The sequence below is a fragment of the Pseudopipra pipra genome, chromosome 1 (assembly GCF_036250125.1).
Source record: "Pseudopipra pipra isolate bDixPip1 chromosome 1, bDixPip1.hap1, whole genome shotgun sequence".
In the NCBI taxonomy this organism is placed as follows: Eukaryota; Metazoa; Chordata; class Aves; order Passeriformes; family Pipridae; genus Pseudopipra; species Pseudopipra pipra.
The window spans coordinates 46,331,474-46,350,119 of record NC_087549.1 but is presented as its reverse complement, the minus strand read 5'-3'; the positions used below and the strand labels follow the sequence as shown (position 1 = coordinate 46,350,119).

At 45.4% G+C, this 18,646-nt stretch overlaps 1 protein-coding gene across 6 annotated transcripts in view; it reads right to left on the bottom strand.

The window, feature by feature from the left end:
• Positions 1 to 18,646, bottom strand: part of KCTD1 (potassium channel tetramerization domain containing 1) — a 101,250-nt gene that overhangs the window by 62,181 nt on the left and 20,423 nt on the right. Inside the window, exon 1 of one of the 6 annotated variants that reach the window (XM_064654671.1) lies at positions 6,869 to 7,180. The exons of 2 other annotated variants lie outside the window; for them this stretch is intronic. In XM_064654671.1, the coding sequence (XP_064510741.1) occupies positions 6,869 to 7,027 (159 nt within the window). In that variant the 5' untranslated portion in view covers positions 7,028 to 7,180. Of the gene's footprint in view, positions 1 to 4,369; positions 6,367 to 6,445; positions 6,471 to 6,868; positions 7,181 to 18,646 lie in introns of those variants that run through there. 3 more of the 6 variants (XM_064654679.1, XM_064654712.1, XM_064654660.1) reach the window with 3 other exon arrangements.

The window sequence follows — 18,646 nt, the reverse complement described above, 5'->3', positions numbered from 1 at the left end:
TTGACTATAACAGGTCCCTTCTACAGTTAATCACTTTCCACATCTCTAACTTAGCAGCAGATGCAAATCTCCTTACTTAAAACCCACAAGTACCAAAGTAACAAACAGTACCCTTCACAGCAGTTACAGTTTCTTAAAATATAGGTTAAAGGTCCCTTAACCCCCATGTTTTTAGGATTTTAAGCTCAGTACTTCTCTTAAAAAAAAGACATCAAGAAAATCCCGGATTTTCTTGCAACCTGGGATAATCCATTAATCAAAGAGAAGGGCACTAAGTAGGCAGTAGGGCAGCTAGCACTAACCTCTGAAACCTGATCAACAGCAGTACTGCTACAAGAACTTACAAGGTATTTAGCAGTCATAAGTCTTAACAGCTACTGTACTTTAAGCCCTTAAGATAGGGATACTGCTCCATGTATTACCCTTGTAGAAATAAAGCCTAGCATCCTAACACCACCATCCTAAGCATCCTTCCCTGAAGATGTCTGATGAGTTCTCCTGCCCAGTATACCGGGAAAGCACCTAGTGATGATTCTGGTTAGAGATATTTGTACAGAACGTCTTTTTTGTGGCCATTTAACAGAAGTACAGATTGTTCCCAGCTCAAAGATCAAGCAGAAGGATTCTTATCCACATCCAAAAACCAAGACTAAAAAGAGCTAGACTTACCAGCTACTTTTGATTTGTTCCCAGTTGTGCCTGCTGCCTACTCATATTCATCAGGTGCTACTGTTCTGCCTTTTGCAAAGAAGTCAGAACTAGGGTTCTGGTTCGGGTCAAAGTAAGCCCTTCAAAGAGAGTGTAAGGCAACAAAAAGACATGTGCCAGATCAAAGGAAAGCAAAAAGGGCAGCTCTGAATTTAAAGAAGGAGGAAAAAAAGCATTTAAGGATTTGCCAAAGCAGCCAAGAGAAACCCACATGGCTCAGGTTTTAATAACCCAGTGTTTGGTAGATATCTTAATAACTGACAAACTCTTCACAGGCAGCCCAGAGAAAACCAAACAAGTTAGAGAACCAACATAACCAAAGCATTTGAAAGTGACAGGCAACTCTCCTCCCTCATGGCAGAGGCCAAACTATTTTCCTTGACCTATTTTTGGGTATTACGACTGTAGTAAGTTCAGCATGTACCAGATCTATAAACCCCCAAAGCTACCACCATATTGTAGCATCAAAAGTTAAAGCTTTAGCTATTGTTCATCTTTCAGCAACATGAGAGATGAACAACAGCCAAATTACATCCCTCTGTCATCAACTTGAACTGAAGTACTGCTGTCAGTGGCAGGAAAATTGCTACACTTAGAGCAAATAAAGACTGAAAAGAAAGTTGTGCCACGACGGCACAGTGCTGCATGCTTAAAATACACTATAAATGCTACTCTCAAAGCTGCAACCTAAAGCAGTAGTTGCATTAAGATGAACATTTAATGTACTTTTCTCGAGCTCTGGAAGAGGCTTCTACAAACCCAGTGTTGAAAAGACATTTTGGGGCTAAAGCAAAAGATGGGAGCAACTACAAGAGAAAAACATAAAATTAACAGCTAGTGCAAAGTGAGGACATCCCATTGAGTGCTTTTGTTTAACCTTTTCCATACCTTGCTTACTGCTATCAGTGCTATTGAAAAAATGCAAAAAATAAGCATGCAGTATAAAGATGCTAAGAAACCCACATATCACACCATCACTTTTTCACTGGAGTATTGCACAAGTCCATGAGTGCAGCAGAATCTGTTCCCTGTAAGACTAATTAGAAAGACAACCAATAAACCACAAGCTTATGACCTTCATGTTTTTAAGGAATCAGTAATATTTGTTAACAATGGAATTTAGTGTCATAGCACTTGATGAGATGTATTCAGTAAAAAGGCCTGGAAACTCTGTGTTTATAATTAAGCAATAATGATGAAGGCCAGGGAATTTCCTGGGGATTAATGACCAGTTTGGAGAGTCAATGGCTTGAGGCAATGCCTTGGGCCATTAACCCCAACCACTCATTAATTCCCCCAGGAAATGCCCTGGACCTCGATTAGTGTAACTACTATAAAAGGTAGCTAGAGAGAAAAAGTTTAGCATTAACATTCTCCCAAGGAAATCCATTCCACAGCCAGTATTTTTTCATTTTGTCACATCCCAGAAGTGCATAAGTTAAAATTGACACAAGAAGAATTGGTGATTAAAAATAAAAAAAAAATAAAAAGAAACGCTTTTCTTTCTCCTGAAGATTTAAATTAATGAGTTTTGTAGCAAAGGCAAGATTCAGCTACCAAAATGACTGGACATCTTGTTTAGCTCATGCAATTGTGAAGGGAGGTGAACGTTTCTATGTAATTACTGAAAAAACCCCACACTGTGTAGTATCCTTGCCGATTGCTCATTTTCTTTCTTGATACACTTAAGAAAACAGCAGATGCCTGTGCAGTCTATTTTAGTTATTTCTCCCTTTCTCCCCATAGCCTGCCGCTAATGAGAATTACAGCTCCAAATGCTTCACGAAGGAAGCACACCTTTGCAACACACAGTACAGCAGCTGGATTTCTCCTCGCCTAAGTTTTATTGCAAGTGTGAAGAGATTTGTGGACCAGGGTGGAGACTGAGTTCGCCAGTCTGATGGCTGAAAGCACCAAGACACCTCATTTAACAGGTTAAAGACATGCATGCTCAGTAACCACGGACTGCATCAGAACTGCTCTGTCCAGTTCCCTCTTCCCCTTCCCATACGCACATGCGCTGCCGCTCCTAAAGAGCTAAACTATGCCTTAAGTTTCAAAATTACTTTCAAGGTCATTAAAAGCAAGGGAAAGAGGAGTCTAGGGTTAAATACAGCAGAGAGCATTAGCTTTTACCTGAAATAATGAGCTAGAACAAAAACATTATCTTCACATTATCAAGCCTCTAAGCCATCCACAGACACCAGATACACACAGCAGGAGATCAAGCTACAGTACTCCACTGAAGTGGTCCAAAAAAAGCCTCCCTGCCAGAAAGGAGAGGTCACAGGTATTTTAAAGAACACAGACGCTTATGCAGGCATTCGCTGGAAGCCCTGCTCTCCCCTCCCTCCCCCCACGCCGATTAGCCTTCAGGCTGGTTGATTAGCTGGCAAACTCTTTGAAAGGGTCAGTCTGTCCAGAACTGGTATTTCCACTTGGGAAACAGCTCAGGCATGTCATATACCTGTGCTTGCCCAGCGCCACGCTCTCCGGCTGACGGCTGGGATCCCTGTTATTACTTGACACAAGAATGTCAGAGAGGTTTTGTAATCATGTAAGGCAGCCAGCAGTAAAGTTCTTGCCTGAAACACGGTATTTTATGGGGCACAACGTAACCGCATACGCTTTATAGATTTAGTTAGAACGACCTCCAAACTTCAAGCCAATTGCAGAGGTGCAGTGAATCTTTAATTGAAGTAATTTAGCTCCAGCGCTCAAACACCCAAGAGGAAAGTACTTTTGGGGGAGATGGGGGGGCAGGCACGAGCACGTGCTGGCACACAGCAGAGGGGGGTCCGCAAGGCACGCATTAAGGCACAGCTCTACAGCGTTTTGGACAACACCGTTTTACCTCAATGAAACACACCTATTGAATTTGGGTGCGTTCCACAGTCAAGCTGCACCTAAACCTGTTTAATTGTGCTCTTACTGTATATTTTGCCACTATGGTAACTAATGCAACTAAAGCCAATTTGCCTTTAAAAAAAAAAAAAAGAAAAAAAAAAAGGAAGAGGATCACTGCCAGGAAACAGAGCTATTTTAAATAAACAAATACAAGACGAATGCAATTGCCATATTAACCCTCTTGTTAACTTCTGAAGTTTAAAATTACACCCTCATTACTAGTGTGTAATTGAGTATTCTCCCGGCTGTTTCCTGCATTTGAGGTTATTCAAATAGTTCATTAGCACATCAAGAACACCACACACACTAATGATACCTGATGCCCCTATCTACTATTCTGGCCCGACTTTCAGAACTCACATCTCCCGCAAAAAGAGAAATAAAAAAGGGGGGGAAAGAAAGAAAAAGGAGGGAAATGGGGAGCCCGCAGGGCTGAGCCGTCGGTGCTGCCGCCGAGGGAGAGCATGACAGCACCCAGGCACCACTCAAGCCCGACTCCCAGGCACGCAGTGAGTGGCCACCAGACCAGTGGCGGGGGATGAGGGAATTGAGGGGCAAACAAGGTGGATAACTCGCATCTGGGCTCTTTGGGTGCCTGACGAGTGAGTGTGGCTCCAGGAGCCACCCCAGGCTGGCAGTGTGCATCGGTGCCCAGCCTTGGGGAAGAAAGGAGGGGGACAGTGCAGACTACGTGGGACAGGGTGAAGGGTTGCCACTTTTTTTTTTCTCCTTTCTTTTTTCTTTTTCCGATTACCTGTGTGGGGGAAACAATAGCAGGTGAAACTACTGTGGGTGAGGTGGTGCTTCTGTGCCCATTTGCTTCGGGGAGGAGGTGAGGCAAGGGGTCATGTTTCACTGAGACCACCACCACGGCGGGCGCAGTGGCGTCCAGGGGCTCAGCGGGGCGGCGGCAGAGTCTTTTGGGGGAGGCAGAGGGCCCGCATGCGTCACCGCCGGCCGCAGCCCCCGCTGGGAACACCGCCTCGTAGAGCGCCCGCTTGGCCGGGGCCACCGCGGCCGCTTCTGCTTTCACTGGCGCAGCATCACCATCTTTGGGCAGCACATAAGGGTTGGCAGTGGGCGGCCGGGGCCGTGGTCCACCATTGAGGGCAGAAGGGGTGTAGCAGCCCCCGCCAGCGGGGTGGAGGAGGTGGTGGTGATGGGGAGAGGGGTGGTGGTGGGGTGGCTGCAGTCCTCCCAGCTTGGTGCCAATGCCAGCAATACTGTTGAGAGTGGCAATGGAGACGGCACCAATGCAGTGGTTGGTGTAGGTCTTGGAAAGCTTGGCCGCCTTGGAGAGCATCTGCATGCGGGTACCCAGGAGGTTCTTCCCAATGGCCTTGTTCTCGTACCAGGTTATGTCACCCTCACTGCAGTGGTCCCGTGGGCGCTGGAAGAAGGCCTTGCAGAGGGGGTTGCGTTTGGAGAGGTACTTGACAAAGCTGGCATAGGGGCAGAACTCTGTGCCAGTCTCATACATGCGGGGCAGGTTCTCCTCATCGCTGCTCTCTGCCCGCTTCTTGCTCCATGAGGATGAGCGTGACTTGTGGTAGGGCCCCAGCGCCTTGAAGTAGACGAACTTGCGTCCGTCCTCATCCACAGCCAGCCCAAAGGAGTCCTCCTCCAGCTCCCGCTGGTTCTCCCGGCCCCGGGTGCAGAAGTACATGCAGGTCTCAAACCAGACCTTGTTGAGGAGCCCGAAGGGGCTCTGGGTGCTGAAGACGCTGCACGTGTAGAGCTTGCGGAGGTCGGCGCGGGTGATGGCCTGCTTCTGCACCACCGGCCCGGCGCCCTGCTCCTCCAGCTTGCGGATGACAGCAGCCAGGGTGAGGTTGGCGGCGCGGAGCTCGGGGTCCTTGGTGAGGTCGAGGGTGCGGCAGTAGGGCGGCTCATTGAGGTAGCGGTTGAGGGAGCTGCGGATGCTGATGAGGGAGGACTTGGAGTAGAGCTGCCCGCTCTTGGAGCGCGCCTCGGCGTAGAAGGAGCGCAGGACCCGGCAGAGCGCCCCCTTGTCCATCGTCTCGAAGTCGGGGCTCTGCGCCTTCTCGCTCAGGTACTCGCGGAAGATGCGCACGGCGTAGCGGGTGGCCAGCCGCGTGTTCTCGCTCAGCCGCGCCCGCTCCGGCCGCTGCAGCAGTAGAGCCGCCTCCAGCTCCGCGTCCTCCGCCGCCCCCCCGGGGCCACCGCCGCCGCCGCCCCCCGGGGCAGCCGCCGCGGCGCCCCCCGGGGCAGCCCCGACGCCGCTGCTGCCGCCGCCCGGCGTACGGCCCGGGGCGGGCGGCAGCGGCTCCGTCTCCTCCTCGCCGTCCCACTCCAGACCCATCTCCTCTTCCTCCTCCTCCTCGTCCAGCAGCAGCCCCCCATCGGCTCCGTCCTCCTCCTCCTCGTCCCCCGTTATCTGCACCTCCTGGATCTCATCCTCCTCCTCGCCCTCCTCCTCCTCGCCGGCGCTGCAGTAGCGGTGCGGGCGGGGGGCGACGCCGCGGCCGGACGGCCGGTCCCCCGCATTGTTCCCGCCGCCTCCGCCGCGCCCGCCGCCCCCTCCGCCGCCGCCGCTCCACTCTCCGCCGCCGCCGCCGCTGCCAGGCATTCTCGCCATATTGCCGTCTCCCTGCCAGTCCTCGGGCAGGGCGCATGCGCTATATTGGACCGCAGCGCTGGAGCGCTTTTGTGTTTTAATGACCTTCAGCTACCGGGAGGCAAAGCCGGGCTCTTAAAGGGGCCGCGCTCCCAGTGGCGGCGGCGGGGAAGGGGCGGGAGGGGTTGGCATGGATGGGGAGGAGGCTGAGACGCGCTACGGGGGTACCGCGGGGAAGGGAGCGGTACTTACCGCGCCCGCCGCTCACCTCGGGTCCGTCCCGTCGAGCAGCGCTCACGGGCGCCGGGCGCGGCGGGGGAACCTCCGGGCAGGTGCGCCCCTGGCCGGAGGTCCCTCCGCCACCCCCGGCGCCCGTCCCACCTCCCCATTCCCGAAATAGAAAGCACTCCGTGTGCGGAGCGGCTCTTTCATCAGGGATGGACCGCCACCGAGCAGCTGCGACGCCTCGCACCTTCTCATTCCACAGTAACTTAAAAACAAACATAGACCCCCCCCAAAAGAAACCAACCAAAAAAACAAACAAACAAAAAAAAAAAAAAAAAACAAAAAAAAAACCAACAAAAAACAACCAAACCGGAGAAACGAAACAAAACAAACAAAAATACCAAACACCCAAAAGACTCAGACTGTGCTTGTCCGCAGCACGGCTCAGACCTCGATAGGATGCTGCCGGGGAACGGGCGGAGGACCCGGCCCCGTTCCCCGCCTGTCGTACCGCCGCGGCATCGCCTGCCGCCAACCTCGCACCTTTAGTCGGGCGCCTGGATTTCGGTCGAGGGGCTCGGAAGGAGGCGGACGCTCGGGGCTTTGCATCCGTGCGGCTTGGAGTCCGCCCGGGAAGAGCCAGTTAGTAGTCGCGGCGCTCGCTTGGCTTGCGGGAGCGCCGGCGAGGTTGGCTGCGGAGAGGGAGAAATAAGGACTCGGGGGCTGACGGGCGCTCCGGGCCGCCCTCTCACTCTCTGGGGCTGCCGACCTAAGGGCAACCGGAGGGCCCTCGGCCCCCCCGTGCCGCCGCTGCCTCCCGACGCTCCTGGGCTCTGCTCAGCTGCCCTCCTCAGCGACGGGGCAAACCCCGAAGGGGTTCCCGCAACCGCGCCGCGGTGCAGAGCTCCCTGACCCAATAAGGCCACTTTGCGGGGGCTTTGGCAGAGGGGAGCCCCGAAGCAGCCCAGCGCGGGCGGGGGCGCGGAACTCTGGCTCAGCTCTGCCCCGCCGGCTCCGCGCCCCCCGCCCCGTGCGCGCCGGCGGGGCGCTCCGTACCGCCGCCCGGCTCTCCCCCGGGGAACTCGGCTGGCTGCACACTGCCTTACCCTTCCTTCCCGGGAAGGGTCCTTGGCCGGGCTGGGCTCGGGCAGGAATGAGGGCATAAGCCTACGGCCGCGCACCGCGGGGAGAGGGAGCCTGTCCCACTCGGGACGCGACAGGAGGGGACGAAGCGGATCCCTGCCGGTAGCACCCTCACTACCCAAACCAAACTGCCCCGCGGAGCTCCCCATGCCACTTAGCCGGGCGATTTCTTTTATTTGGTACGTTTAAATAAATATTCATTACGACTGCTGGCTACACCTGAAATTATAGCCCTAATTGTAGAGCTGCTGGCCTGAGTTACCACATTTGCTGCTTACTCATCCGTAGGCAATTGTTCAGCGCCGGGCCCCAGCCGTGGTAGTTACCTCTGGGGGGGCTCGGTGTCTGCTGGTGCTGGGCAGTGCCGAGCGCCGTGGCCGAGACCGACGGCCACGGACGGGGCGTCCGGGGCAGCCTCAGCTCTCTCCGTTCGGAGAAACGTGGGATCCCAAAGAAGGGATGCCCAAACTGTTGAGCAACTTAGGCCAGTTTGAAATAAATAAGCAATGCGGGAAGAGAGTCTGCCACTCCCGGGAAATAATTGAAGAGAAACCCGGCACAGTTACATTGATGTAAGCCTGGAGTAATTACGAGGAGGTCAAAGTTGTTGCACACACTACAGAAGTTGTGCTCACTCTGTAGTTTGGGAGCGGGTTATATTCTCTGTTAGGTCGATGGCAGATATGTAAAATTCTGGAAATTTTGTTTTCCTATGCACGTAAAGAGGATATAAATAGGGTGGTTTTTTTTCCCCGCCCTACTCTATCTGCAACCCAATTCTGAAACAGAATCTCAGAGACCTTCCCATGAGATGGACCAGATGCTCAAACAGATAGCTAAAAGGAACAAGACCTTGCAGTTAAGATCTAAATGCCCCAGACAGGGTCCTTTTAGGGGCTATTACAACCTATGCTAGAATACAGAGAACTGCAGGGCTTGCAGCATACACCTTTTCTAGAGAGATTGTTTTTTCCTTTATTGCTCCCATAAATGCTAAAAGTTAAATGATTGACATTTACCTTTGATCTTGATTCTGTCTAAAGATTGTAGAAGAGATGAAGCCCCCTTTTTTAAGACCTTTTCAGAGCCATATGAGTGCAAACAGTAGTTGAATATTTTTTAACTTTAAAAAAAGATGAACACCAGGTTGACAGCTTCTGTACTTGGATGTTCATTTAATCACCATTTTCTGATTACAGGAGGTGAACTATGTTGACAGACTTGGAGAAGAATATGCTGCCCAGTATACTAATAGTAAGTATAAAGGACATAAAGAACTCACAGTTAGGTTGGAGGGGAAAAATGTATACGGAGCATCCATATTACGCACATCAACTGGAAGCACCTCAGCAGCCAAGGGGAATTCAGAGAGTAGCAAGTGAGGTGTTTAGAGTGCTGCAGTTGCCTATAATTGGGAAGATACACACAGAAGGTATATATACACCTGTATGACCTATATGTATGTATGTAAGTTAATCACACACGTTAACTTATCTATCTGTCTACATTCCTAAAAATAACATTTAGCCTAGTCAGTTGTATTCCAGAAGTTTAAATCCTATTGTTCAAGCTCTCAAGTTAGATAAGGTAATCAAACTGCATTCCATAACTGCCAGAGTTGCACAAAGGTTGTCTAATGTGAGTTGGCATATAACATTAAATTTACATCCACTCCACCCTCCACATCACTAATCAGAGGTTTATTCCGATGAGAGCTCTGTGCAGGCATAGACAGCATTCTGCATTCTCCCCTAGGACTCAAGATTTGAGGCTGATTCTCATATAGGTCCTGTCCGCATTTGGAGAATATTTTATTACTGCTGTCAGTAAAGAAGATGTAACACCCACAAAACACTAATAATAGACTGGCCTCACTAAGGATTATCCTTCCTTGTGCATACTTGAAGATCAGTTCATATGCCACAGAATTAGCATCCCAGGTTAAAAAACAAAACCAAAAAACCTTCTCCAGGAATTAGTTGGTTTATAATGAAGGTAGTTCTCGTTACCACATTTTAGTACTCCTGTAGCCTCTCTAAATGGTTATTTCACTTACAGCCACCTAAACCTTCATGGCTTGGTGTGTCTTGGTAGGTGTTTCATCATGAGGCTTCACTACAAACTAAACTGAAAGACTCCCCAAAAAAAACAAAAAAGAGAATCCACTGGGCATGTTGCTTCTCAGGATTCAGTATAGGCATCTAAAAAAGATTTTTTAAAAAACATTGTTTAAAACAAGCTTCCGTGGGTTAACCCTAAGGCTGACCACCTGGCATCTTTTTAAGAAAATAAGTTTTTCTCCACGTACACTTTTACTTTTAGTTTAAATGTAATAAACATGTTCTTAAAATGTCTTAATATGTTTTCTAAACACAAGATGTTTTCACTGTAGAGGCAGGCTATGTGGAAATTAGTATGAGAAATCCATATTGACACTACAGAACTAGAAGGCAAATAACACTTGGGACTCTTGGAAAATTCAGTTAGGGAAAAAGCATGTCCTAGAAATCCTTCTCCCACCCAGAAACATGCAGTTTTGAGATAAGCTTTTCTAGCATTTCAGAACTGTCACTTCAAATGCTAATTCTATTTTTATTTTACTCTTTTACTTGTGCATGTAATATTTCTAGTTGTTTCATTACTTCTTCATATTAGGGACAGCTAATGCTGACATATAATGTACTCAACAGATTTTAAATCTCCTTTATTTTACCTTTTTTTTTCTTTTTTTTTTAGCCTCTCTTGGCATGGCAAACGTCTTCATATAACTCAACAAAGGAGACATTGATTTAGTAAAGTGAGGATGTATCCATCAGCGCTAAGTTGCAGCTGTTCTTAATGAATTTTAAAATACAAAAGCTATTTCACCTCTTAGATTGTCATATTATGAAATGTTAGTAATAGTTGCGGATATCAAAGCACCAGCTACTACAAAAAGTTGTGAAATGTGAAGGCAGCATCAAGCCAGCCCCCTTGCAAAGCTCTGTGGTGCCAATCGAAAGCATATTTCCCAAGTACGCTCCCATTTTTTCCCCCCGCAGGTATTTGCCGTTACTCACTCGACTGCTGCTTTTTTTTTTTTCCCCTTTTACAAAAGCAATATTTTGCTGCTGAGGCCACGCTTTGTTTCCCGATTGCTCCGTTTTCAAAATAAACCAGAGAAAACCTGAGTCATCATCTTCGTAAAAAAGCACATGTCCAGTGCTTGGCAAATTAAAAGGCAAGACTTTGTGAATCACCGTTATTTTCGGTGTCAAGCAGCTGGAGCATTTTTTTGCTTCCAAAAATGTAGAAGAGCTACATTGTCAGACAGCTTGGAGAGAGGCAGGTAATAAATTGTATTGTGCTGCATAAAGGTTTTAAGGGTCTTTAAAAAGTGTGCTGGAGGTAAGTTGCCAGGAGATATATTAATATTTTTATTTAGCTGTATTTCAGTTTATGTTTATCTTTGCTTCTGTGGTGATGAGGACACTTGAAACAAATCGGCTACCACAGTGGTAGCTGGTTATAGTTGCTCTAGCAGTTGTCTGATCATTTCTATGAACTGCTGATACCAAGAAACCCAGTGTGTTAGTGGCATAATGTTTATTCTCCATGGACAGAAAAAGCTCTTTCCATCCAGGCTGATAATTGGTCAGTTTTTCTTTCTTCTCAACTGAGTCCATAAATTCCACGTGGAGGTGAGGGGAATTTAGAAAGACCAAGCCAGAAACTCAAGAAAGGGAGCTCCAAAGAGAGAGATCCCTGTGAAACCACAAAGCCTTGTTTATAGGTGCTGTAGGTCTAAGTTTTCACTTCGCACAGCGTTTTTAGTACTATGTAATAGAGCATAACTTAATGCAGTATTGGACACAGAGTTCTTGAAATCCTATTTCCTGATCTTAATCTTCCAATAAAAGTTTGAGCTAAAAGTTCAGGCTGGAAGTCACACTGGGCTGGATGAGGTCTAGAAATGCAGGGAGGGAAGAGTGGTTATGTGACAACAAGATCTGGCTAAGAAAACTTCTTAAACATTCCTTTAAGAAAAAAGGAAGGAAAAAACTGAATCCAAACAAAAATGTAACGTCATGAGACTCTGAAGAAGTGCACTTTCCAACTTTCTTCTGTACTGTATGGATTTTATTTTGGTTCCTTTTACCATCCCCATTGGATGTTCTGAGGTTTCTGTGTTGTCATGAGGTGTGCTTTGCACTTGTTCCTATGCAGGGCCAGAGGTAGGGCTTTACACCCCACAAAACTTATTCATACCAGGCTTTTCTCAGAGCTCAGGGTCCTCAAGACATAGGGCAATAGCTGGCCTTCAGCCTAGCCTGAAAAAGGGAATCTTCCTCTGGCCCTTGACTAGTGGCTTTAAAGCCTCTTTATACCATGAATTCACTGTCAATATACTTTTGTTTTGACTTAGTGACTGAAATAAACTGATTATTCCCCTTTTCCACCAGTATTATGTCTGTGTCATCATGAATTTGGAAATTCCCTTTCAGGTATTTATGTAGCAAAAACCCCAGCACCAATGGTCTGTCTTCTTGGATTTTCTTTTCTGAATTGAGTTATCTCAGCCGGGTTGACATAAACCCAGTTAAAGCAACTTTAAAATTGTGTGAGTTCAAAGGAAGCCCACAGAGGGTATAACCGTACTGGTAAACAGCATCAGAGCCCCACTCAAGCTGTCACCCAGACCCACCTTTCCACTGCTGTTGAATTGTTACACTAACTTGTAAAGCAGTGCTTGAGTAGAAGGGAATAAATTCATAGGTCTTATGAAAGAAGAGTACAGTGATAAAAAAAAGTATGTAATGTTTACTGCCAGCCCCCCCCCCCATCCTTTATCAGCATGATTTGATTCATACCAAGAAAAAAGTTGTAAAACATACAGCAGAATATTAAAAAATATTTTGCTTTATGCAAAAGCATTTGCATGAAGTACTGTTGCCACTGTATCTGATTTCAGGTGAAAACTGGGGAAAAAGCTCCAGGATATTGTCAGGGCTTTCATTTAAGGTTTAAAGCCAGAAGCCATGGAAGACCTTTCAGGTCTCTTTGCAGTTTGCACCCGTATTTTGCTGTATATTAAGTTATAGAGAGTAAAGCCTGGAAAAATAGAAAAACTGAAATGATTCGGAGAAAATATAAAGAAAACTTACAAAGTTTAGTGAAAAAGGCTAGATGCATTGGATGTACTTCTCTTGGTTTTTCAACATCAGATAATACAACATTAAAATACCTTCTTACAGATGGTAACCATCAGTATTTTGTTAATAGTTTGGCATAAAAAAAACCCCCAACAAACCACTTCTGCAACTGCTGAGAATGCTTAAGTATAAAGCTTTTTCATCCATCCCTGAGTTGTACTGTGCTTTGAATAGCTTTGCCTTTTTCTATCCATGAAAAGTTGAGCTGGACTTGAATAGAAGTTTTCTTATTTGATGATAAAGGCTAAAATTCAGTTTCTTTTCCCAGAACTAAAAGTGTCATCAAATAAATAATTTTAAAAATCCTGGAGCCTACACTTTGCACGTTCACGGACTCAATTATTTAAATACAAGCAGGTTGTTATTTGTTAGTAAAGACCATGCTTTTAGGAGCAATAAGCATTGTTAAAATAAGCAAGAAACAAATTATAAGTTCTTCTTTTGCCTTGGACGAAACAAGGTCACATTTGCAATTTGCAGTGCATGATCTCTCCATTAGCAATCTTGGCAAAGGTTTATCAAATTATTCTGAATAATTTCCTCCAAGTCAGGAGTGTGCCACTTGGCCTGTTGTGGACCTGTCCCTACAGTTTACTCTGCTGTTTACCTGTGAATTGTCAGACTCATTCTTGCTGATTAGTGTCAAAGCAAAAAAAAAAAAAAAAAAAGGCAGTTTTTAAAATCAAAGCTTCAGTGTGGAAGGATATAAAGTGTGAAATCCAGACCCATTGCTTTCATTCTGGCTTTAGTGATCACAGAAACCTGCTGTAGGGCAGGACTAATCTGCCAGAAAATTATTATTGAGCCCTGGTAACTCAGATATATGTGCAGACTTGAAAATGTTGTTCTTTGTGCCAACTCCAGGTCCTACAAGAACCTCACATGGTATCCTCCACCTGGCTCAGAAATATGCTGCATTCCACCATAAAGAGGAGGAAGCTTGTTAATTCCCAGGCAGCTGTGAACAATTTAATTTCTTTCCAAACAGCCCAGCATCCTATTCCAATTGCGAGTTTCTTGGGGGTTGGATAGTTTGAAGAGCTGGTGAGAGATAACAGGGCCTTTCTTTCAAGATCACTTCTATGGATTTGGCCTTGACAGTAGCCTCTTGATAACAGGGTTGCCAAATCTCACAGCCTCGTGATATTTTATGGGTTTGGAGTTTCCTCCTCCATGTGCTGGAACAGAGGGGTCGAAAATTAGTCTTTGGAAGACAACTTTGAAACTCTGTAAAAACTTGGAAATCAGGTGGAGAACCACAGTTTTGTAATTTTAGGAAGACGAAATCCTTGTGATTTTTAAGATATGATTACGATTTTATTCTGAAGACAGGTGGTTGGAACTCCTGGGATTTCCCAGATAAACTCACCTCTGAGAACTGAGCTGGTAACTTAAATTGGTTTTCTGGAACAAGTCTCTACTGACTTCTTTACCTCATCTAATTTCTTTATCAAAAAATCACCATCCAAATCCTACACAAACCATTTTTGCTACCTCATTGGCAATATGTTTAGAAGAGTCAAAGAATCACCAAGAACTATTTCAAGAAATTCATATCCAGATTTGAGTTCTCAGAACTAAAAGCTTTGTTCTGATTATTAGAAGGTCTCTGCATTCAAAAATTGTTGTACAGGTATTTTAAGCCAGCTGTACTTTTAAACAGGCTTGCACCTGATATGGTCTCCATGGGAGTTGCTTGGTGCTTAGGCATTTGCAAACATGGCTGCTTATGTAGATAATTAAATTAGAGTTAGTGAACACAGTGTTCTTCTGAACGGCTGACCTTTGGCGTTTCTTGCACATTGTAGAAGAGTGAAGGGAAATACATTCTGTCTGTGCTTTACATTTTCTGTACTGCATTTTTTTTTTCTCTAAAACCAGCTAGATGTGACTGTGACCTTCTGGATACTTTACCAAAATCTCCCACAATTTCACTGCATTTTCAGCAGTTACACTTGGATTGTTCTGCACAACTCTGGACAGGGCATTTAATCAGCTTAGTTCTTCTATTTTCACTGGAGTTCTCAAATTTTAAAGCTTTTCTTTTGTGCAGCAAGATATACTGGGTTTGGCTTACACTAAAATGTTTAGTAATATTCCCTAAGAACTAGTTTTATTCCATCAGAAAGTAGCGGTGTTTAAGTACTTAGGAATCTCAGTCATATGTAAGTGGAGAGGCAGAATTACAGGAGTTCTGTTTGTGAAGCTAAAGGGATCAAAGTATCTGGAACAATTTGTAGTGGTTTTTGGGGGCAGGCAGTCTTTCTGAAAGGAAGTTATAGATTCATTTTGTTAACCCATTGCTTCAAATGAGTTTGTCAGATCCCAAACAGGGAGGGACAGGATTTTGGCTTCTAAATTTCAGTTTGGCCACTAGTGCCTGGGCTAATTAGGGCTGACTAGAGAAAACCCCACACTGCTGAATAAACTAGAAAAATCCCGATGTCCTACTGAGGTCAGCAGCACTAATTAGCATCCACAGACAGAAACCTACCTGATGTGCTTCCTGTTCATATCCAAAATCATACCGAAAAATTATTCTGGTGCTATATCATGACAGAAACACATGGTGGGATGCTCATGGGCTAGCCTGTCCACCTGGGACTTTTATAGTCATTCTCACTTACTGGGGTTGCTGTAATATTTTTGTATGGAGGATACAAGCCCAGAGGCTTTTTGTCTGCTCAACAGAACAAGTTTGACCCTTGCAGGGGTACCTGTCTGCCTGGCTCTTAAGCTGTGTGAGGTCCAAGAAGCCTGGTACTATTTTAGAAAGTCAGGCTGAGAGTTCCAGCCCTTGGCAGTAGTACCAGCAACACACAGAAGCTACAAACTACCTCCATTTGGGGCAGCTCTGTCAGGTCTCAATTTCTTCATGTTTTCTGGCCAGAAACTCTGAATTTGCATGAAGGTTCTTCCTAATTCCATGGACAAATGCCACTACTCCACTTCTCTGTCCTGCTCAGAAGGACAGGATGCTGAATTCTGGTTTTGTGCATGCTCTCTGAAGGACCATCTTTATCTAGAAGGACCTCTTTATCTAGAGCTGCGTGACTGTTGTTAAAACAACAAATACACCTAAACGTAATACTTTTCAGTATTTTTGGATATTTTGTAATACCTGAAAGCTTATAGTGTTTTTACTTTTTATCTGCTAGTCAATAGAAGAATTTTGAATTAAATAAGAAGAGCTTTCACCTTCTGAACATTTCCAAAAAGTATAGCAACATTTTTCATCACAATTTGAACATAAGCACTATGGTATTTGTATTAGGCAAGTCTCCTCCACATAGTACATCGGTAATAATACATTTTTTAATGAAAGGTTGTAAATATTGGCCCTAGAGTAGTAGTTTCTCAAAGTCCTATGCATAAGTGATTATTTTAATAGGTAGTAGGCAAGCAATTGCTTGCCTATGTGAAAGGCTTACCCTTCATTTTAACCTCAGAGAGAGAATCATTCCTTTCAATTTGTTCTGTGTTGCAGAAAGGACATGAAACAAACAGAAAATGTTGTGAATGTTCTACAACTTCAGATAAGTTTTCAACCAGAATAAAAAAAAAAAAGAAAGCAAAAAATCACTTAAGCTGAAAACATACTAATGTAAATAAGTAAACAAACAAAAGAAGTTAATAAAACTTCCGGCTTGGATGACATAAGAGTTTTACACATTACTAAAAGTGTGTGTAAAATGTCACAAAAGCAGTAGGCAGAAATGGGCAGTAATTGTATTGGCATAACCAGTTTGAAGACATTTGGCTGGATAATGAAGAGGAAACATTTGTCATGTGGAAATTCCCTATTATTACAAAGCACCTTTTACCTAATCCTGCAAAGTACTTTAAGAACAACTCCAAAAGCAAGAAAACAGAAACCCCTGAATCTAAGACCACTGGTTGCACCTGTTCTTTTTGCAACCAAGCATGAAGAACATCCTTCTGTTCTGGGCTGACATTGCCTGGGTTGACTCTACTGAATCTGCCAACAGAGTAAGGCTTAGCAAATAGACTGGGAAAAGGAGAATTCAGCCTCATCTGTTTGCAGTCATCTGAGAGCTTCTGGTGATCCATGCCACTCTATTTGTGCTCACTGCAAAATGTATACACCTTGGGGGAAAATATTAGTAATCTGGGCACAAGAGCTAAAAACATTCCGGTAGAATAATCTGCATCACATATTTGGCTTAGTTTCCTCATGGAAGAAATAGGAAGCCCCCTTGCTCTCTGTAGTCAACCATCATTCAACTTACTATCATATTTGTAAAGGACATTTTCAGTAAACAGCAAGAATGCCAAGACTGCTGCTATGCCCCAATGATATATGTGAGACCTTAATGTTCCCTTGTTAATATAGAGCTCAGGGTCATGAAGATTTTCTAGGAGAGAGCAGGAACTCTAGAAAATCTCCCACTACATTAGCAAAACCAGCAATATCGAGGGGAACTCATCTTGGACTCATGACAACCAGTATGACACATAATAACTTGCAAAGTCATAACAGATAGAAATAAAATTTCACCATTGACATTCCTTTTGATTAAAGACCTCTCCCCACCCAAAAAAAAAGAAAAATAAAAGAAAACAGAAATACATACCAAACAGATGGCTCTTTCCTCCATTAGCATCCTGTCTTGCTTCTTTTGAACCACTGCCACAGCTGTATCAGAAAAGATTTGATACCAGGATGGGCTGGGTTAACTAAGCCAAATAAGATGGAACAATAGTGAATTATATGAAAAGTTGAAGGACTGGAGTCGGACTACAAAAGAATATTTTCTTCCAACAATCCCTGTGTGCCCTCTAAGTTTGTTGGCAATTAGCCAAACCCTTAGAGCCCTAAAGCCATCCTGTTGTCAAACTGTGTGCAATTCATCCTAAACTTTGCTGAGAGGAGCATTTAACAGAGGAAGATGTGGTCTGGCTGCCTGCAGTTTTCTCCCATCAGCAGACGCAGTGGATAGAAAGAGTCGCTGTGGGAGCATTCCTATAGCCCTGATCCATCAATGATCCTTTGGCACATATAGGCATATTCAGGAGCTCTATACCCAAAACAGGTGAATGATTCTCAGTAGCACAGCTAAATTTGAACTCTGCTGTCCTAGTGAAGGGCAGTGGTAGAGATGGTTCAGGGCAAGAGCACATTTGACACAGAAAAGAGAGGTGACAGAGACACAAAAAGGATGCTGTAAAACCATATTTCCTTCATCCCACAGCTGACAAGAGGTGGGATCTGACTTTTTTCCCCTTCCAGCAATGACTCTCCCTTGGTTAAGGCAGCAGCAGGAGCAAGGCTCATTTCTAGAGCTCTGGCACAGGTGACATAGAACTGGGGCCAGAGCTGATTTGTTCAAGGCAGTCTGCTGCCCTCAGCAGCCTCTGTGTTGCTAGAGCCTCAGGTCAGCTCTGTTCAAAACCTCCAGCAACCTTCTCTCAAGTCAAACTCCTGAAGTCATGGGCAAAGCTAAGTAAATTTGCTGTGCCTGCAGAGACAAGAGAGGATTTCTCCTGGGACACTGAAAAGGACTCTAGGCTGTGGTGCCAAGCAACACATATCTTGCAGTTCCCTTCAGCAGACGGGGTCACTTCACCCAAAGGTGAACAAAAGTGAACAAAAAGTTGGGTTTTGAGACAGGTTCTCGCATTTTCATAACCCCCAAAGAGGTACAAAATATACTAGTTTTTCTTTCTTCACTCCAATCAAAAGAAACTGTGGAGAAATTTATCTTTGATGTCACTCTTGACAATGCAGACTTGAACTGGTAAAACTGGCTGATAAATGTCCTGGGCCTGGCACTTTTCTTTCTGCTGTTATTCTTCTATGAGAAACTCCCTAGTTTTTCCCCTTTCCGTTCTGCATCACACCCAGGTAATGGAAATGCTGCACATCAGTCCC